General features: G+C 41.0%; 1 protein-coding gene and 1 long non-coding RNA gene across 6 annotated transcripts in view; one reads left to right on the top strand and one right to left on the bottom strand.

Moving 5' to 3' along the window:
- The first annotated feature begins 3536 nt into the window (after nucleotides 1-3536).
- The window catches only part of LOC136484311 (putative disease resistance protein RGA3), a 33630-nt gene continuing 15629 nt past the window's right edge, over nucleotides 3537-21537 (top strand). For 2 of the 5 annotated variants that reach the window (XM_066481560.1, XM_066481556.1), the window contains exon 1: nucleotides 3537-3947. In XM_066481560.1, the coding sequence (XP_066337657.1) occupies nucleotides 3657-3947 (291 nt within the window). In that variant the 5' untranslated portion in view covers nucleotides 3537-3656. Of the gene's footprint in view, nucleotides 3948-7547; nucleotides 7938-21537 lie in introns of all 5 variants that reach the window. The other 3 variants (XM_066481557.1, XM_066481559.1, XM_066481558.1) reach the window with 3 other exon arrangements.
- On the bottom strand, nucleotides 4146-5959 carry LOC136484316 (uncharacterized). The gene is made up of 3 exons (XR_010765887.1): nucleotides 5434-5959; nucleotides 4408-4521; nucleotides 4146-4258 (listed from the first exon to the last, which is right to left on the bottom strand). It is a non-coding gene; the product is annotated as an uncharacterized lncRNA (long non-coding RNA).

Raw genomic sequence — 21537 nt, 5'->3', positions numbered from 1 at the left:
GATTCTTGGAGAGGACGGAAGAAATTAAATGGGGTAGTTAGTTTAATGCGTCTATCAGCTGATTGGGTTGGGTAGGCTTATTCAGCTCAATGTGGCCACGTTATGTTATCTAAAACTGAAACTGAAAGCATGTATTCATGGATTTGTTTGTTTGTCTGAATTCTTGAGGAATCTGGATGATTTGGAGGAACGCTAGAGGAATTTATGAGCGAAAAACATAGTTTCGAATGAAAAAAATAAGTGAATCAAGCTAAATTTAAAGACACGCAAACAATGCCATGTCTGTCCAAGTCCAACCCGCTCGATTCCTAGCCGGTAGCGGGAGGAGGCGCGTGCGGGCCACAGCAATAATGACCGCAGTGTCTACCTATTCTTTTGCTGCTACGACAAGAGGATGAACAGTACAAGCTAATAATCAGCCTCTTCGGTTGGCTGGCTCATATCATTGCTGGTTCGTGAAAAAGTGCTGCTGGCTGTTTTGTGTGAGAGAAAAATACTGTTCCGACTAAAAATTTACGATCATTTACGACAAGCCACAGCCAAACGAACAGGCTGAAAAACTTGCACATTGGTACTAATCCATGTAGAGGAGCCGGCGCGCGTCTGGATGCCGCAGCGCCTGGAGCCCGTTGTCGCGCTGGGAGCCCCCGCGTCGCCCGGAGCCCGCTGCTTTGGTAGCTCACTGGTTGCAGGGATCTGCGCCGATGGCCTGCCGCGCAAGGGATCTGATTCGGTGGCTTGCGCGTCGCCGCTCGCGCCGGTGACCCGTGGCCAGCCGCACCCACGCCTCGGTCGGGAGGCGCCGCGCCGAGGGCACGCCGCCACCGCTAGCCCCACTCGCGCCGGCGCAGCGCCCGCAGGGGCGCCGTTGCCTGGCACCCGTCGCCGCATCAGGAGGGAAGGGGAGAGAGAGAAAGGGGAGGGCGAGATAGAGGTGAGAGACAGGCAGCTAATTTATTTTTTAAAAAAAGAGATATAATCTAAGTTGGCTTGTATATTGATTTGAGAAAAATCTGAGGAGGTTTTCGTAAAAATTGTTGAGAGGGTCTCTAGAGTGTGGGTTGATTTTCGATAAAGAGAAGGTCTTGTTTGCAAAAAAACCTGGAGCCCATCCAATCTAGACTGCGGGTTGAGTTCGAAATAATCAGAGGTGTTTTTTGCAAAATATACTGAGAGGGCCTCTGGAGCGCGGGTTGATTTTCGAAAAATAGAAGGGGTTTTTCAAAAAAATGACCACGGCTCGTCTGATCTGGGCCGTCCGCGCGCTCGATCGAACGGCTTCGAAAAGCACACGACGTGGCACGCTAGCTGCCCAGCTTTTGGAGGCAGGATTTATATGTAAAAGATTGCTTTAGTCAGACTACCCGGAAGATTCCAAAATTCACTGCCAACTTGGTCTCTGTTCGCTTCAATTTATCAGCCTAACTTATTAGTTATAATATAGAGTTTTTCTCTCACTAATTAGAGAACAGTATTTTTTAGTCTGATTTATTAGTTTTTGCTGTGGATGATTGCTAAGACGAAGAGCATAAAGCGACAAGCAGCATGTTCACCAGCTGGTTTTTGCAGCCGCTGCCGCTGCTGCTTGAGCAGCTGCAACTCACGAATCAATGTGCTAAGAGCCAGCAACAGTTTTTTTTTTTTAATACAAGCAGCCAAACAGTGACAAAGGATCCCAGATCGAGTTGGGTTTTGGTGCCCACCTCAGCCAGATTTAGTGGCTTATTGTAAACGATGGTAAATTTCTAACCGATACAGTATTTTTCTGTTACGTAAACCAGCTCAGGGTATTTTTCGCAAACCCGTAAATCGAACAGGCCGACTGGAAGCATGCGGAGGAAGATGACAAGAGGTGATGGGCACCAAATTAAATGAGAGAGGAGAGGGGAGGAGAGAAAGAGAGTCGACTGGCAACAGCAAAAGTCTTTGTAGGAACACAACTTGCAGGCCACGTCGTCGTCGTAGCGTCCCATCAAAAGCTGCTAGCTGGCACCTCTGTTCGCACTTAGGCCTTGTTTAGATCAGCTTCAAATTCCAAGTTTTTTCACTCTCTTTTCATCACATCAATTTTTAGCCATTTGCATGAAGCATTAAATATAGGTAAAAAAAAATAATTAATTACATAGTTTAGTTGAAAATCATGAGATGAATCTTTTAAGCTTAGTTGGTCCACGATTGAACAATATTTACCAAATAAGACGAAAGTGCTATTATTCATCGTGTTGAAATTTTTTATAATCTAAACATGACCTTAGTAGCAGGTTAGGTGTGAAAGTGAACGACGACTGAACATCGTGACAATGTCCTAGACAACAACGCCAGCTAGCTAACTTTTTTGGTTTAGGGCGTCCAGCGGCTAGCTATTTGACTAGCTATTAGGCTAACTATTATAACATGGATAGAAAAAATATATAAAATAGTATTTACTTTTGTCTCCTACCTCTATATAAATAGTATCGTTTCTTCGTTTTCTTAAGTGCTACCTCCATTCTAACTTATAAGATATTTTAGTTTTTTTAGATATATTTTTTTTTCTATTTCTATATATGTAGATATATTGTATATCTTAGTGTATAGTAAAAATTACGTATCTTAAAAATTAAAATATTTTGTAATTTAAAATTGAGGGAGTAAGTAGCAAAGTATGAATCAACCAACACTCAGTCACATGATGTGCACCAGTGGAGAAGAACTATGAAGCCAGAAAGTGATGGGAGCGCGGAATGGGTAGTTGGCTTCTTCATTTTCCAAAGGCCATGAAAAGATATGGCTTACGAGTATTGTTTATTGATTTGTTGTTAAAGAAAAACATCGTTTTTTTATTGAAATAGTACGGCTCCAACCCTCTATAGCTGGTGCATTAATAGAAATATGGGGAAGATTAGGAAGAAAAAGAGGTGGAGGAAAGAAGAAAAATAAAGATAGGAAAGAAGAAGAGACCGGTCCTCTTTTAGGCAAATCTTTTATGCCAGCTTCGGCTTTATCTATTTTACGCAAATCGAGGCACTATAACATGAAGAGTTTTGTAAGCCGAGGTTAAAATGAACTAGAAGGTGGGAAACGCCAGTTTTTCTGGTTTCACTGGATTTGGCTTCACTGATGAAGCCGTTTTGGATGAGCCGTGCCAAAGGGAGCTTTAATCCTATTTTATCTGTAGCACTTTCGTTTTTATTTGGCAATTAGTGTTCAATCATAGACTAATTAGGCTCAAAACGTTCGTCTTGCGATTTCCAACCAAACTGTGCAATTAGTTTTTTTCGTCTCTATTTAATGCTCCATATACGTGTAGTAAGATTCGATGTGATAGTTACTGTAGTATTTTTTGAAAAACTTTTTTAAACACAGCATACAGAAAAACTAGACGGCAGCAACTACACGCACCATGTGTCATCATGGCCGAGCTTTGCCACAACAGTAACAAGGAGCTCCAACTTCACATGGTGGACCACACAGCCCCACAATGGTACCGGCCACCCCTACATATAGCTAGCACCAGAGCCCACAGATAGAGAAGGATCGCAGTGCATCACCATTGCCAAGCATCCTGAGTTCCTGACCCCAGCAACCAGAAGCTACTCGTACGCACTTCGCAGGCCGCCTGCGCACATCATTCCACACAAGCCGTGAGCCTGAGAGCGATTCAGAGCTCTGTAGCCATGGCGGAAGCAGTAGCTGGTTTGCTCACGTCCGGTTTCGTTAAGATCGCGAAAGATAAGCTGGGCTCTGCCATCGGGGACCAGGCCAGTTTGCTGTGGAACTTCACCGGCGACCTGGAGGACATGAAGAATGTTCTTGAAACCATCTCGGCAAAGCTGGAGGACGCCGAGAGGAGGTCAATCAAGGAGAATCTAGTGCAGCGATTGCTGAAGCGGCTCAAGTACGTCGCCTTAGACATCTCCGACGTGCTCGAAGACTACCAAGACACACGTGACCAAGCAACTGCAGAGGTGCGTGGTTTTACATTATTATATCCAAAAAAATATCCATCTCGCTTTCTCACGATTCAATAAATCTCAAATTTAACAAAATATATAAAAGAATATAGTAATTTGCCATGACAGCTTATTTTTCTGCACTAATCTTGTGAGGTGCCTTCATTTCCATCTCTAAGATTTGTACAATACCTCTACTCCTCCTAGCGGCGATGGAAAGAATATATTGAATGAATCGTCCATTATGTACATCCAAGCTCTCAACATTCGTTCCCTCGACCCCAAAATTGAAGTGTGTCTTCGAACCAAACGATCGGTTCAATTACCTAGGGTACATTTAAGAATTATATATATATATATATATATATATATATATATATATATATATATATATATATATATATCTCAGAAAATCAATCCCTACATGTGTATATAAAACATATTAATTTACTGAAAAAAATATATTGTTACTTACTATGCTAAGACGATTGAACGGTACATTCGACAATATTGGATGGAATCCCCGATTATATATATAGCCCCAACCAAGTATATCCGGCGGAGACAGACGTCCGACCATCTCTTCTCACTAAAGTCAATATATCAGAAAATATATATATATATATATATATATATATATATATATATATATATATATATCAGAATTCTTATCATTAAAGTCAATATTTTTCATATTCCAAAATTCATACCACTCAAGTCAATATATCAAAATTCATGTGTATAAAATAACCAAATGCATATCATTGAAGTCAATATTTGTAATATAACAAAATTCATATATATACAATATATCACTAAAATTAATATGTCAAAATTTATGTTACCAAAGTCAGCATCTTTCCACATATATATCAAAATTGATATATCAAAATATCAAAATATACCACTATAGCAAATATATCACTAAGGGGTTGTTTGAATTCCTTCATTTTGGAGGATTTGGAATGTACTTAATGGATTATGCTATTTTGCTTGGAATTTGAGATTCCACGACTTTCTAAAGTTCACATATAAGCTTATCTAAAATTTATAGGGTGGGAGATGGAAATCGATTCTATAGATCACAATGCTATGTTTCTGCTATATAACTTATAACATGCTCTTTAATTCGCTTCCATATAGCAGAAATGCAGCATATAAGCATCTCTTTTGCATACCTAACAAAAGTATATAAATATATTCCATATACAACCATATTAGCTTAATTAATATGTCCCTAAATTATAATTTATTAGAATAAATTCAATTCCAAGGATTCAAACGGGGCCTAAAGTAAATATATCAAGATTGATATCACTAAGTCAATATCACCGCACTCACACTACTAGGTCATATCACTAATCAATATCAAGATTCATACAACTAAGCCAATCTTATTAAAGTTCACATATCAAGATTCATATCATATAATTTATATAACCAGAGATTCATATCTTATAATTTATCACATAGCACGAAGGCAAGAGAAGGGTGGTTGTACCTGTTGGGTGCACGGGGATGGCCTTGCGACGGCGGCGTAGCATTCCAGCGGTGGCTCAGCAGCGTGGCCTTGCGGCGGTGGCTCGACAGCACAGGCATGGCGGGGCCGGCGACGTGCGACGACGTGGATAGGCTCCCCGGCCCAATTTCCCGTGGCAAGGACGACGACGCGGGCGAGGACGATAGCACAGTGCGCACCTTGCACGGAGGAGATAGGGTTAGGGTTCGTTGCGGTCGGGGCGGGGGCCGGGGACAGGGACCGCAGAGAGATTGACAGTGGCGGCGCACTGTGGGGTGGAGGCCGGACAAGACGGGAATGGATTGGAGCACGGGAGCGCCGGCGTGTCCGGGGCAGCCTTATCAACGGCGGTGAGGTCGAGGAAGAAAATATATAAAATAGTATTTACTTTTGTCTCCTACCTCTATATAAATAGTCTCGTTTCTTCATTTTCTTGAGTGCTACTTCCATTTTAAGTTATAAGATATTTTGGTTTTTCTAGATATATTTTTTTTCTATTTCTACATATCTAGATATATTGTATATCTAAGTGTATAGTAAAAATTACATATCTAAAAAATTAAAATATTTTATAATTTAAAATTGAAGGAGTAGGTGTTAAAGTGTGAATCAACCAACACTCAGTCACATGATGTGCACCAGTGGAGAAGAACTATGAAGCCAGAAAGTGATGGGAGCGCGGAATGGGTAGTTGGCTTCTTCATTTCCCATGGCCATGAAAAGATATGGCTTACAAGTATTATTTACTGATTTGTTGTAAAAGAAAAACATTGTTTTTTTGTTGAAATAGTACGGCTCCAACCCCCTATAGCTGGTGCATCGATGGAAATATAGGGAGGATGAGGAAGAAGAAGAGGTGGAGGAAAGAAGAAAAATAAAGAGGGGAAAGAACAAGAGACCGGTCCTCTTTTAATCCTATTCTACATCCACCACCGGCTACAAACACATAGTTAACTAAAAAGAATATGAGAAAAACTAGACGGCAGCAACTACACGCACCATGTGTAAGGCTGGATAACGAGCCGACTTGGCTCGTTTCGGCTCGGCTCGTTCTGTCTCGTTAAGATAACGAGCTAGCTCGGTTCGGCTCGTTATCCTAATGAGCCAGAAAGCCAGCTCGGCTCGGCTCGTTAAAAGTTCGAGCTGGCTCGTTAAGCTCGTGAGCCAGGTATAAAAAATATATAAAATATAATATTTGTATTTATCTAAAGTTTGAGAATAATAATAATACAAAAGAAATGCATCTAACAACCTTTAATCGAATAAAAAAATTAATATGCGCTAATATATATACAAGTATAATAAAATACTATAGTATTCATGCATCTAACAACCTTAAATGATACTTTTTTTTTCTGGAAGCTTGGCTCGTTTAGCTCGTGAGCGGCTCGCGAGCTGGCTCGAGTTGGCTCGTTATAGCCAGTGGCGGATGCACGATGCGGGATAAGGGGGGCTAAAACAATGGAGATGTTGATTTGCATGAAGATTTAATGGTGAAATCAAGCTTTTGCTACAGTGATTAAGCTTGAAATCAAGACATTAGGGGGGGCTGGAGCCCCCCAGCCCCCCCCTTTGGATCCGCCACTGGTTATAGCTAACGAGCTAAAATATTGGCTTGGCTGCTCGTTATCTTAACGAGCCGAGCCGAGTCGAGTCGAGCCAGCCACGAGTCGAGCGAGCTAACAAGCTTCGCCTTAACCATGTGTCATCATTGCCGAGCTTTGCCACAACAGTAACAAGGAGCTCCAACTTCACATGGTGGACCACACAGCCGAAGCCACAATGGTACCGGCCACCCATACATATAGCTAGCACCAGACCCATAGACAGAGAAGGATCGCAGTGCATTACCATTGCCGGGCTGTGTTTAGTTCACGAAATTTAGAAATTTAGCTATCGTAACACTTTCGTTTTTATTTGGTAATTAGTATTCAATCATGGATTAATTAAGCTCAAAACGTTCATCTTGTGATTTTCAACCAAACTGTGCAATTTGTTTTTTTCGTCTACATTTAATGCTCTATGCACGTATCGCAAGATTCGATGTGATGACTATTATAGCATTTTTTGAGAAACTTTTTGGCAACTAAACACAGCCAAGCATCCTGAGTTCCTGACCCCAGCAACCAGAAGCTACGCACTTCGCAGGCCGCCTGCGCACATCATTCCACACAAGCCGTGAGCCTGAGAGCGATTCAGAGCTCTGTAGCCATGGCGGAAGCAGTAGCTGGTCTGCTCACATCCGGTTTCGTTAAGATCGCGACAGCTAAGCTGGGCTCTGCCATCGGGGATCAGGCCAGTTTGCTGTGGAACTTCACCGACGACCTGGAGGGCATGAAGAATGTTCTTGAAATCATCTCGGAAAAGCTGGAGGACGCCGAGAGGAGGTCATCTCGGAAAAGCTGAAGCGGCTCAAGGACGTCGCCTTAGACATCTCCGACGTGCTCGAAGACTACCAAGACACACGTGACCAAGCAACTGCAAAGGTGCGTGGTTTTACATTATTATATCCAAAAAAATATCCATCTCGCTCTCACGATTCAATAAATCTCAAATTTAACAAAATATATAAAAGAATATAGTAATGTCTATGATGCGTAATAAATATTATTAGATAAATTATGGAACATACTTTTGTAATAAACCTATTTGGAGATATCAATATTGATAATATTTTTATAAACATAGTAAAACTCGAAAAAAATGACTTAACCCATACCTAGAATGATTTTTTTTTGAAACGAAGGTGGTGACACGAAGAATCACATGCCTGCATCATGGGACTTTAATTGTTTGTTCTTTTCACCTTGTGCATGCATGAATATTTGGTATTTTCACCAACACGCATGTCCATATCACTACCCCAGATCTTCACACTAGTGTCGGTTCAAAACACCTCTTCACTATCGGATTTTGAACCGGCACAATCAAACCGGTAGTGATGGGGATTCAGGTCACTATCGGTTCTATTAAACCGGTAGTGTTTTGATGATTCACTTTCGGTTTGTGAAACGGCCCGACAGTGTTTAGTTGAGCCAACACTGCCGGTTTTTTACACGAACCGGTAGTGTTCTCTCGACCAGCACTATTGGTTTTTGGCATAACCCAGAAGTGCACTCTCGACCGACACTGCCAGTTTGTGACACAAGCCGGCAGTGTTCTCACAAAGAACACTGCCGGTTTGTGGCTCGAGCCGGCAGAGAACATTGCTGGTTTAGTGTTGTCTTGACGAATACCGCCGATTGGTGGCTTTAAGCGACAGTGTTGTATTAGAAAACACTACGGGTTCTCACTCAAGCCGGCAGTGTAGTATGAGAGAACACTACCAGTTTTTTACTAACTGGGCAGTGATCTCTTTTTCGTAATTTATTATTTATAATTTATTTTATTGTTTTTTATGGAATTGGGTTTTGCTATATATTTGCTATGGTTAAATATTACAAATCTATCAATATTAAATATTAAAAATCATTCAATATTAAACATTACACATGTTACGGTTACAGATGAAATTGTACTTATGAAGATCTCAAAATTACAATAGTCTAGCGATCAACTCTGGCCCATAATCTGTCTTGTACTTCCTGGACCGTGCAATGGAGAATGTTCCTTTTTTTTGCCAAGCACTCGGACAAGATGAACTTTGCTAGCTCCCCTGACAATCCTATGATCTCCATCTCGGTCAACCTTTCGTGCTTAAATTTCTTGCGTTGTCGTTCAACAAAGATGATATCGAAAGGCATAAATGTAAGACAAAATAGTGTATCGTTTTGTTGAATTAACTGATATAAATGAAAAGGAAAGTATACACAACAATTCATCTGCCTTATTTGATGTCCCGCCGAGGTAGTAGAGCATTGCCCACATTATGTAGAACCCGCATTCATCGTTTCCCACCGGCTTCTTTAGGGTCTCCATTCTCATTTCTGCAACCTGGAATGGGACCTTCGCCCCCCCATCATTCTTGCCTGGACACTGCACCACAATATAAAAGTGTGAAAGGGGCAACATTAGAATGTGCTATGTGTGATTAGCAAATAATATGTTATTAGGTTCACTTACTTATTCAGCACTTTGATTAGGGGATCAATATTAGAAAGTGCCTTTTTCTTGGAGTCCCACACCTCAATATGATTTTTAGGAATATCGATATCTATGAAGATGAAATGGTTGTTGCAATCACAAAGTTCTAGTTAACGAATAATCTTAACTAAAAAAATAAGCACGAAAATAAGAGCCGAGAACGCATACTCGCAGTTGTAGATTAGAAGTATGTTCATTTTGTTGTGCATCAAGAACTGTTCGAAAACCTCAATCAAACGTGTTGTCAGATCTTCCACGCCATTTCCACGAAGGCCTCTGCATGTATTCTCATTGACTTGCTCGGGGTCCAAGAAGGCTATATACGTATTTTGGGTATAAGCAATATTTTGATACATACCTGCATAAACCATGGGAAATGTTCAAATGTTGAAGACGTAGTTAATTATAATATTGTTGTGTGAGTAGGGTACTTACATAGTTCCCAACGTCATTATTTGTGTATCGAGAGCGCATATCTGGCATAGCTGAAGCAAGCAGTCCCAACAGATCAAGCGGCGTTGCAACCAGTCGATGAATTCTAGCTTATGTTTTTTATGAAGCCAAGCCTATGACCTGCTCGGATATGAAGTTTGCAGCGACTGCCTGTGCTCATCAATGTATGGCATCAAATCCTTGTCTTGTTGGAGAATAGCGAATTGTGCCTGTCTGAAAGCAACGGGGTCGTCTACTATGATAGATTTCTCACCGATTGTTCCTTTGCCCCCTAGTCTTCCCTCATGATGAGATTCTAGAACTCCGATCCTATTGATGTCTAGATAATACGTGCAGAACTCAATGGCCTCCTCTGTTGACCATCCTTCTACCATGCTCCCTTCTGGTCTAAATCTGTTCCTAACATACCTTCTGAAAACTTTCACCAACTTTTCAAAAGGGAACATCTAATGCAGGTACATTGGGCTAAGCCATCTAATTTGGTCAACAAGATGAACGGGTAGATGCATTGAGATATCAAAGTAAGTCGGCGGGAAATGCATCTTCTCAAGCCTGCATAGAGTTTCGGCTATTTCCCTCTGTAGCTGGTCTAGCTTGGACATATTAATGACCTTTTGTGAGATCGTGTTGAAGAACAAGCATAGCTTTATGATTGGGGCGCCGACCTTTGGGGGAGGATACCACACAGGGCAATAGGGAGCAACTGAGTTATAATGACATGACAATCATGGGCCTTCATACACCCATAGTTAAACTTGACTTCTCTCATGTTCACTAGCATCTTCGGGCTCGCACAGTAGCCCGTTGGGACTTTGAGTTCATGGAAGAAAGAAATAAGCACATGCTTTTCTTCCACCTTCAACGTCCATGATGCAACCGAAAGTTTCAGCTGGCCATCCTCTTGATCGATGGGATGCCACTACTTCCTGAGTCCCAAGTGTTGCATGTCCAGGCCTGTGTTTAGTGAATCCTTCGTTGTCCCCTGGTGTTCATCAAGGTGTTAAGCGTGTTACCGCACACGTTTTTAGTAATGTGCATGGGATCAAGACAGTGACGCACACTCAACAGTGCCTAGTAAGGTAGTTTCTAGAAAATCGATTCTTTCTTCCAGATGCTCCCTTTAGGTGCTTCTACTGCCCTGTCCCCTTTCCCAAGGACAACATTAAGTTTGCTTACTTCTCGAAGTATCGCAGTACCATCTCGATATTTTGGAGGTCCATGTTTCTCAATAGTCACATCAAAATCTTTTCTGTTCCTGTGGTAAGGGTGATCCTTAGATAGGAACCTACGGTGTCCCATATACACCATCTTCTTGTTTTTCGGTAGATGTACCGCATCGGTCTCGTCGACACATCTAATATATCCTTTTGTCTTCTCTCTAGACAAGCAACCTCGCCCTGGTAGGTCGATGATTGTAGTGATAAGTACTGCCTTGATCATGACATATTCCTTTTTGTACTCATCCGAAACATCCTTCACCCTTTTCCCACATCTCTGCTAGTTCATCGATCACTGGTTCTAGAGACACATCGATGTCATTCCCAGGTTGTTTTGGCCCTAGGAACAGTAGTGGATGTATGGCCGCTTCATACAAAGCCAAGGTGGAAGGTTGTATATACAGAGGGTCACTGGCCAGGTGCTATGATTACTTCTAACCTGGTCGAAAGGATTTATCCCATGTGTGCTCAAACCAAACCAAAGGTGCCTTACCTCTCCACTAATGTTCTTATAGCACATAGTGTTGATAGTCCTCCACTCCTTCCCTTCGGCGGGGTGCCTCATCATTTTATCTTTCTTATGCTCTTCACCATGCCAGCGCAATAGCTTGGCTGACTTTGCATTTGCAAACAACCTATGCACCCGAGGAGCTATAGGGAAATACCAAACGACCTTTACGGGCCCTCCTCTGGTCTTGTTACCCTCATTTTACGGCCCTTCCTTATGCCATGGACCTTTACACTTGGGGCACACATCCAAGTCTTTGTATTTGTCTCCATGGTACAATATGCAATCATTGGAACACATGTGGATTTTTTCAACTTCGAGGCCGATTGGACAGATCATTTGCTTGGGCAGGTGTGTCTTTTCTGGCAACTCCTTTTTTCTAGGAGTAGTTTCCTTAGTATACCTAGCAACTGATCGAAGCCTTTATTGCTCATTCCGTTCGTAGATTTGAACTCTAATAGCATGATATCGGCTTCTAGTTTCCTCACTAGACAATCCTTATACAATGGTGTTTTGCCATCTTGTCTCATTATCTCTAGCTTTCTCAACTGTCTATCACTAAGAAATCCGCTCTCTATATCATGTAGCAGCTGAGAAATGCCATCCTCCTACTCGGTGTTGTGAGCTAATGTATTCCTAATCACATCATTATTAACGGTAGCCACAAGTTGCGTCTTGACACCGGTTTCCTGGTTAGTAATAGCCTTGTGGAGGGCTATGTCAAGGATGGCCACATCATCATTGTTTTCTTGCGGAACATTCTCACCAACCTCCCCATGCATACTCTATATCGTATAGTTTGGCATGAACCCCTGGTAATCAAGTGCATTCGTATAGACTCAATTCTACCCCATTTTCTTTGATTCTTGCAATCTTTGCATGGGCAGAATACACGGTTTCCACCCCCAGCATCGGCTTTGGCAGCGGCGACGGTGAGGAAGTTGTAGACGCCAACCATGTACCGCGTGTGTGTTCGTGACACATCGTACATCCACTCTCGATCCATCTCTGCATAAAAAACATTTAGACTTCATGCCACTTAAAAATGGGGACAATACAGAGAAATCAATAACAAGTGGAGCTTCATGAACAACAATTGTAGCTCGAAAGTACAATTTATTCTACACTAATTTAATTTAGTTACCCCATTTTGGAAAAAAATTATTCTACACTAATTGTTGAAAATTTGAAATTAGTAGCCCCATATAGACTAAAAATTGTAGCCCCATAAATAAACAATTATTGTACACTAATCAAGAACAATTATTCTACTCCATGCCACATAAAAATGGAGACACTAATTTAAAAAAAACTAAAACTGGAGACTTAATCATGAACAACAATGTAGCTACAAACAATGTGTTGGTAGGTGATACATGTATTAATTTGCTCATCAAAATTATTAAAAAATCTACTCTACTCCTTATAAGAACTAATCTTAACATCACATACTAACAATCATCGAACCCAACATGTAATTATCTGGGAATTTAAATGGGTTCATAGACACCAACCTTTTGGACGATGGATTCACCATAATTTGCTTGGATGCCTTCCACAAAATCTAATTGGAAAGTGCTCTCTAAAATAGAGAAACAACTAGAATGAGAGTAAAGCAATGTAGCCACCAAAACAACGGTAAAGTAACAAAATCAAAGAAGTGGATGCTTGTTATTAACCTTAAAGCAAGAAGATCTTGCCCATGCTTCAAAATCCTAGAGCTTCACGGTGAAGAATGGCAGCAACAATGGAGGGAGTGGGGAAATGCGTGCCTCCTTGATGGGTGTGCTCGGGATGGGAGAGAGGAGGGAGGAGAGGACAACACTTTTTATACTCAGTTTTTCACTGTCGGTTGTAGCTACAAACAGACGGTGATAGCACCCCATCACTGTCGGTTCTTGGCTCGAACCGGCAGTGACGTGGACTTTCACTGCATGTTGTCGTGGACCCCAATCATTTTTTTGAATTTGATGCCCAGAACTGGCAGGGAAGGGTTATCACTGTCGGTTCACTGGAACCGGCACTGATAGTGCCGGCAGTGAATGTCGAATATGTAGTAGTATATAAAGCATACCCAAATATAAGGCGTATTAACACTAGTGCAGGACTGAGCATCAGTCCCGGTTCGAAAACCCCTTTGGTCCCGGTTTTCCAATGGGGATTGCGGCCTTTAGTCTCGAGTCAGGTAACTGGGATTGAAAGTGGACCTTTAGTCCCAGTTGGTAATATCATCCGGGACTATTACCAACCGGGACTAAAGGGGCCTCCAGCAAGGGCCCGGGGGCGCCCATCTTTATTCTGGGTTGGTATCACCGGCACTAAATGTTTTTTCTTTTTCTTTTTGTTTCTTTTTTTCTTTGGTTTCTTTTCCATTCAATTTGTTTTCATTTCAAATAGCTTTTCATATACGTATTATGTGCTACTATTGTACGTCCATAAATAAGAATGAAACTAATTAACAAGAGCTTGTATATTACAATGAGATCATTACCATTCATCAAGTTAATACAAACCACAATAATTTAAACCAAGTCCATACAAACTAATTGTTCTAGTACACGCCAAAGTTCATGCAAACACAAAAGTAGATCATCAAATTTGACTACGTCGTACTACGAACTCGAAGAAGTGTAGGTCACCGATGTAGTACATGAAAATTTCATCGACATAGAGCAAAGCATTAGGTAGTGCACTCTCCCTTGCTTCACAAGTACGAGTACATGGTCTTCTAAGGACGACTAGCGGTGGTCGAGATGTGGCTAGGTCAGATTCTCTTTAAGTCACAAGCAACTTGTCCTGGAATCCTTCTGTAGTGAGTGTTGGCCTTTCAGCGGCATATTCCAATCATAACCCAATTGATCAATTGTCTAGTTTAGAATGGCTTCAAAGCTGCAACCTGCGTAGGTTAAGTCATAATCCTAAACCTGTAACTGTTGATGTGAAAATGGATATGAGAACCAAATAGACATAATCATAAATAATGTAAGCTATGAGATCCACTTCGAGTTACCACATCATTTCGGTTGTTTCGAGAAAGATGTGCGCAAAAGCTCGAAACATCATGAAAGGAGCCCGCATTTATAGCTTGTATCATCAAGGAGGATAACGTAGACAGTGTGCACCCATTACTCGCAAGCGTACATAAACATGCCACGATAGCATATTTTTCTGCACTAATCTTGTGAGGAGCCTTCATTTCCATCTCTAAGATTTGTACAACACCTCTACCCCTCCAAGCGGCGATGGAAAAGCCAATTTGACATTGGATGAATCGTCCATTATCTACATCGAAGCTCTCAACATTCACTCCCTCAAACCAGAAATTGAAGAGTGTCTTCAAACCAAACGATCAGTTCAATTACCTACGGTACATTTAAGAATCACACACACACACACACACACACACACACACATATATATATATATATATATATTAGAAAATCAATCTGTACAAGTGTATATAAAATATATTAATTTACTGAAAAATATATTGTCGCTTACTATGCTAGGACGATTGAACGGTACATTCGATAATATTGGATCGAATCCCCGATTATATGCATAGCCCCAACCAAGTATATCTGGCGGAGACAGACGTCCGGCCATCTCTTCTCACTAAAGTCAATATATCAAAATTCATATATATATACAAAATATCAAAATTCTTATCATTGAAGTTAATATTTTTCATATACCAAAATTCATACCACTCAAGTCAATATATCAAAATTCATATCACTAAAGTCAATATATCAAAATTCTTGTGTATAAAATAACCAAATGCATATCATTGAAGTCAATATTTGTCATATAACAAAATTCATATATATACAATATATCACTAAAATCAATATGTCAAAATTTATGTTACCAAAGTCAGTATCTTTCCACATATATATCAAAATTGATATATCGAAATATCAAAATATACCACTAAAGCAAATATATCACTAAGGGGTCGTTTGGATCCCTTCAATTTGGAGGAATTGGAATGTACTTAATGGATTAGGCTATTTTGCTTGGAATTTAAGATTCCACGACTTTGTAAAGTTCACATATAAGCCTATCTCAAATTCATAGGGTGGGAGATGTGAATCGATTCTATAGATCACCATGCTATGTTTCTGCTCTATAACTTATAGCACGCTCTTTAACTCGCTTCCATATAGCAGAAATGCAACATATAAGCATCTCCTTTGCAAAACTAACAAAAAAATATACAAATATATTCCATATACAACCATATTAGCTTAATTAATATGACCCTAAATTATAATTTATTAGAATGAATTCAATTCCAAGGATCCAAACGGGGCCTAAAGTAAATATATCAAGATTGATATCACTAAGTCAATATCACCGCACTCACACTACTAGGTCATATCACTAATCAATATCAAGATTCATACAAGTAAGCCAATCTCACTAAAGTTCACATATCAAGATTCATATCATATAATTTATATAACCAGAGATTCATATCTTATAATTTATCACATAGCACGAAGGCAAGAGAAGGGTGGCTGTACCTGTTGGGTGCACGGGGATGGCCTTGCGACGGCGGCGCGACCTTCCGGCGGTGGCTCCGCAGTGCGGCCTTGCGGCGGTGGCTCGGCAGCACAGGCATGGCAGGGTCGGCGATGTGCGATGGCGTGGATAGGCTCCCCGGCCCAATTTCCTGTGGCAAGGACGACGACGCGGGCGAGGACGACAGCGTGGTGCGCACCTTGCACGGAGGAGATAGGGTTAGGGTTCATTGCGGTGGGGGCGGGGGCTGGGGATAGGGACCGCAGAGAGATTGATAGTGGTGGTGCACTGCGGGGAGCACGGGAGCTCCGATGTGTCCGGGGTGGCCTTGTCAACAGCGGCGAGGTCAAGGAAGAGGCAGACACAACGGCGGGCGCACGACGCGAAGACGACGGTGGACGGCGGACGACGAAGAGGATGGATGAGCACTCGGCGGTGGGTAAGGAAACAGATCGAGAAAGAGGAAGAGAGGAGGCACAACCGTATATATAAGATTAGGACCTTCAGTCCCGGTTGTTGCCACCAATGGGGACTAAAGGACCTTTGGTCTGGGTTTGTGGCTTAAACCAGGACCTTTAGTCATTGTTTAAGCCACAAACCGGGACTAAAGGTTGTTTTTGGCGCGCCACGAAACTGCAGCTTGCCCGGTAGTTTCGTTTCCGCCCAGACAACAGTTTTTGTTTCGTATATCTCTTTTATATATAGGCTGACAATTGGTAATTGCGTAGTAAAATAAATATACCTCCAAAAATTGCAAAATGTATTGCTAGCAGAGTTAAAAATGTAGTGCTTAGTTAAAATCTTATAAATTATTGCTTTTCGACATAAATTGAGTTTTTCCATCACATTAACGTTAATAATGAATGCCCAAAGCTTGGCCCCACGACCAATATTAGATTTATCTGATCAATTTTGGCTATTATTGAATTTATTTTGTGCTAAACACTACTAGAGAACATACTTTAGAACGATGTCCCAATTTGGCATTAGCCTCGGCATTTTTTGCCCCCGGGACTAGAAGGCCTTTAGTCCCGGTTGGTGTCTCCAATCGAGATTAAAGGTCCCTGCCCAACGGCTAAACCGGGACTAAAAGTCCTCCAACCTTTAGTCCCGGTTGGTAATACCAACCCAGACTAAATGTAGACCCTTTAGTCCCGGTTGGTAACACCAACCCGGACTAAAGGACCCTTTAGTCCCGGTTGGTAACACCAATCGGGACTAAAGGTCCCCGGATGTGTTAGTTCAAAAGGAAAGCATCACATCCATTGTTAGATGTGTTGTGTAGGTGGGGTGGTAAGCTATGCGCGAGGCAGTGCATGAGGTTTTGGGTTCGAATCTCACAGGGCGCAGCGGTAGGAGGCATTATTTTCCCGGTTGGAAAACCGGGAGTAGAGCTAGTTCCCAACCGGGACTAGATCTCATTTCTGTAGTAGTGAAAGTTAAGAAAGGAGGTTGACTTACGCCTTGAAAATAAGATATTTTTCTATCAACCTCCACCAAACTTGGTTCATTGTGCAATATGAGACCCAGTATAGAAATTTAGTAACTTTTCTGATCGTTTTAGAGGGTGTCCACAGTTCAACCTCCAATTAGTTCACACCGTCATGCAAAAATTCATTTAAACTTATCGTTTGCTCATCCAGTGGCACGCACAAGCTTGAGAAAAGTTTGAGGCGCATGCGACATCGAAAACAATAACTATCTTAGAAAACCTTAGAATAAATATTTATGGTCCTATCAATAAAATTACATACACGATAATAAAGACCTTAGAATAAAAGTACATAAACGATAACCAAGACCTTTTTCCGAATAGGTCAATGTTACAATCAGTGTTCGCCTACACGGATTAAACGGCCAGTAAATGGTAAACGGTGGTAAACTGTTTTGTTTAGGGGTAAACGGAAATTAAACGGTTGACCGTTTAAACGGTAAAAAAGGGGAAAAAACGGCCTAAACGGAACGGAGATAAACAACATTAAACGGGCTAAACAACTGTTTAAATGGCCGTTTAGGCGAACACGAGGTAAATCTAGTTCAGTTTTGTATGGATAAATTTGTATACTTAAGTTTATTATATTTATAAATGTGTACACTTGATATGTTACATGCATAAATATCTATATTTGGTTCTTTTCACATGCATAAATATATATACATACCGAAATAATTGATTTTTACTCGGATAAATATGTATAAATGCTAGAATACTTGATTTTTTACATGCACATATATAATTATATGTATTTTTTTAAAAGTACAAAACCGTTTAGACCGTTTAACTTCATTTAAACACCGTGTAAACAGCCTAAACGCTAAACGAAGGGCGACCGTGTAAAGACTGTTTACCGTTTAGGAAAATATTGGTTACAATCGAAGTGTACAAATATATTATAAAATAACCATATCAGAAACATTCTTCTAGCACCAAACATGGGTCAAATAGGTGCTAGAGGATGTCGGAGATGGCTGACGAACTACGCCTTCTAGAGACAGTGATGAACCCATGCCTCTTCGGGCAAACAGTCCATTCATGCCTTGAATGGACATGAAGGCACAGACAGTCCAGAGCGCAGACAATTACGTTGTGCAGGCATCACACCTAGCGTCCCCAAGCTTCGGCGTGGCTCTATCTTCAGAAACATTCTTCTAGTACCTCTTGTGTGCATCATTACTGACTACGCATAATAAAATTTGTACGTGGATGACTTCCTCCCACACAGATGCCATTTACGTGGACCCTGGATTGGGCAAACAATAATAGAGATGCTGTGGACACATAAGGTACCGGTGGTCATGGATTAAGCAAACAAAATAATAGAGTGGCTGTGGAGAGTCTCGCACGCTCGGTGGACAGTTTTATAAGCATGAACAGCGGTGGTAGGCGGGAGCAGTGGTGATCATGCGCGTTGGTCGGTGGGAGGAGTGGTGGCGGTAGGTGGGGACCTTTAGTCCCGGTTTTTATTTCCAACCGGGACTAAAGGTCCCATTAATTCTGGTTTGAATCAACAACCAGGACTAAAGGTCCATTTAATCCCGGTTTGAACAAAAAACCGAGACTAAAGGTCTCTCGGTTTCAAAATTCATACCCGTGGCCTTTGGACTTTAGTTATTATATATGAAATTTGATATATTGTGTATATATATTTTAGTGATATTAATTTTGATATGAATTTAGTGATATATTAAATTTAGTGATGTTAATTTTGGAAACTTAAGTAGTGTTTCCTTAACTTGTGGCACATAAAGGCGTGAGAAAAACTTTGAATCGCATACGACGCCGTAATGTATGTGAGAAATAAGCATAAGTCATACAAATAAACCTAATTAACACATAAACATAAGTCATACAAAATGAACCTAATTATAACTGTACAAAATAAACCTAATTAAAAAAACAGTACGAATAAACCTAATTAAACATAATAATCATACAAACAAACCTAATTAACACATAAACCTTACAAACCGGCCGCAACTCTCCCCCGTCTCCACTAACTGTAGTGGATGTCTCAGATACAATAACTGCGGTCATTTTCTATGTAAGTCAATGCCCACATTAATCACTCTCTCTTTCCTCACAATGCCGAGGACATGGTCGCCCATAGATGTAACCTACTGCCGAACTATTGATGGCTCGGTTCTGAGTAATTTTCACGCATAACTGGTGTCCTTGTGTGGTATACTGGCCTAGGGGTCCATCGTATTCCCAGTCGTACCCCAGTCGCTGAATAGCTTGCTCTAGAATGGCCTGCAAGCCACATGTAGTATAGGTAAAATCATGGAGCAAAACCTGCAAGAGGAGAAACAAATAATATGAGAGAGCAGTCATATAATAATAACAATAAATAAACATGACTCTGATATACGACTTACCACATCCACTCGGTTGAATCTCGCCATCCTTTTCGCTTACTTGCACCACGTCTAGATTATGCTCACGTAAAGCTTGTATCTTGAACCAAGAGTAACCAGGCACACGATAGCCAATTCAGTCAAGTGACTATAAACAATGCATCACGGTATCGAACTGGGCGCTTCTCTAGCTCATCCTCGATCGTCCCCTCTGCATGACGTCTCCGCGATGATCTAGACTATACCTAATAGGGATGTCAAAGGCGATACTACATGTCCATAACTCACCACCCTCATCATTCACAACCTCACTTGTCGTTTGCTCGAAGATGTCTCACACCCCAAGCAAGTATAGTGCTAATTCCAGCCACTCTATCGGGTTTATAGTCTGTGACATATACAACAATCATATTATGAATGAATTTATATATGCAAGTATCATATTAGCATGCAAAACTTAGATGGTAAAAATATTTCATACTATAGATGGGTCTGGGAACCGTAGAACGACCCTATTTGGCGGTGGCGCGAATGGAAGATCGCTAGGGTGAAAACCTGGTTCCCGTGGCAGGGGAAGTCCGCCGCCATTCATCATACCTAAAAAAACTAAAAAGCTTCCAATAAATATAGAACCCCATATAAATACCATGCAATATATATATTAGAGAAAACATATATAAAATGTGTCAAGATACATATATACGTGCCAAGTAAACATAACATTTTTGCAAACATTTTGCACCCTACTTGTTGGCACATAATTTATTTTAATGATTATTAAATCTCATCAAGAACTAATGTTGCTAACAAAGATTTAGAAATAATTACAAATATTTAAGGTTACTTAGAAATGACGTATAAATAAAAATAAAATCCACCATTATTATTCCTAATCTAAAAAACCATAAATTTCTCTATTTATTTCTGAACCATGAAATGAGCTACATTATTAACAATGAAAGATTAGTAGATGAAGTCGCTGATCTTTAGAAAGTAGAATGAAATAGAGGATCGAAGATCTTCTCAAGAGAGCTAGTTGGCCGAGAGCAATAACTTGCTCACCCCAAGCAAGAGCACACACGAACAGCCGAGAGCAATAATTGAACTAGATGGCTTCAGGCTGGACCGTCCTAGAATCAGAATATATATAGTGGGGACATTTAGTTCCGGTTGGTGGGGCTTCCGGGACTAGAAGCTCATCCTCTAGTCCCAGTTGGAACCACCAACCGGAATAAAAGGGTTGCGGGACCTTTAATCCCGATTGGTGGCTTCAACCAGAACTAAAGGACGACCTTTAGTTCCAGTTGGATCCATCAACTGGGACTAAAGTCCCCTCCTGCAAAAGCTTGCAGGGCTAGCTGTTGGGCTGGGGATTTTAGTCCCGGTTGGTGGCTACAACTGGGACTAAGGCCTTGTTTAGTTGGTGAAATTTTTTAGGAAATG

The sequence above is a fragment of the Miscanthus floridulus genome, chromosome 9, assembly GCF_019320115.1.
Source record: "Miscanthus floridulus cultivar M001 chromosome 9, ASM1932011v1, whole genome shotgun sequence".
Classification (NCBI taxonomy): domain Eukaryota; kingdom Viridiplantae; phylum Streptophyta; class Magnoliopsida; order Poales; family Poaceae; genus Miscanthus; species Miscanthus floridulus.
This window is presented reverse-complemented; position numbering and strand designations above follow the sequence as displayed.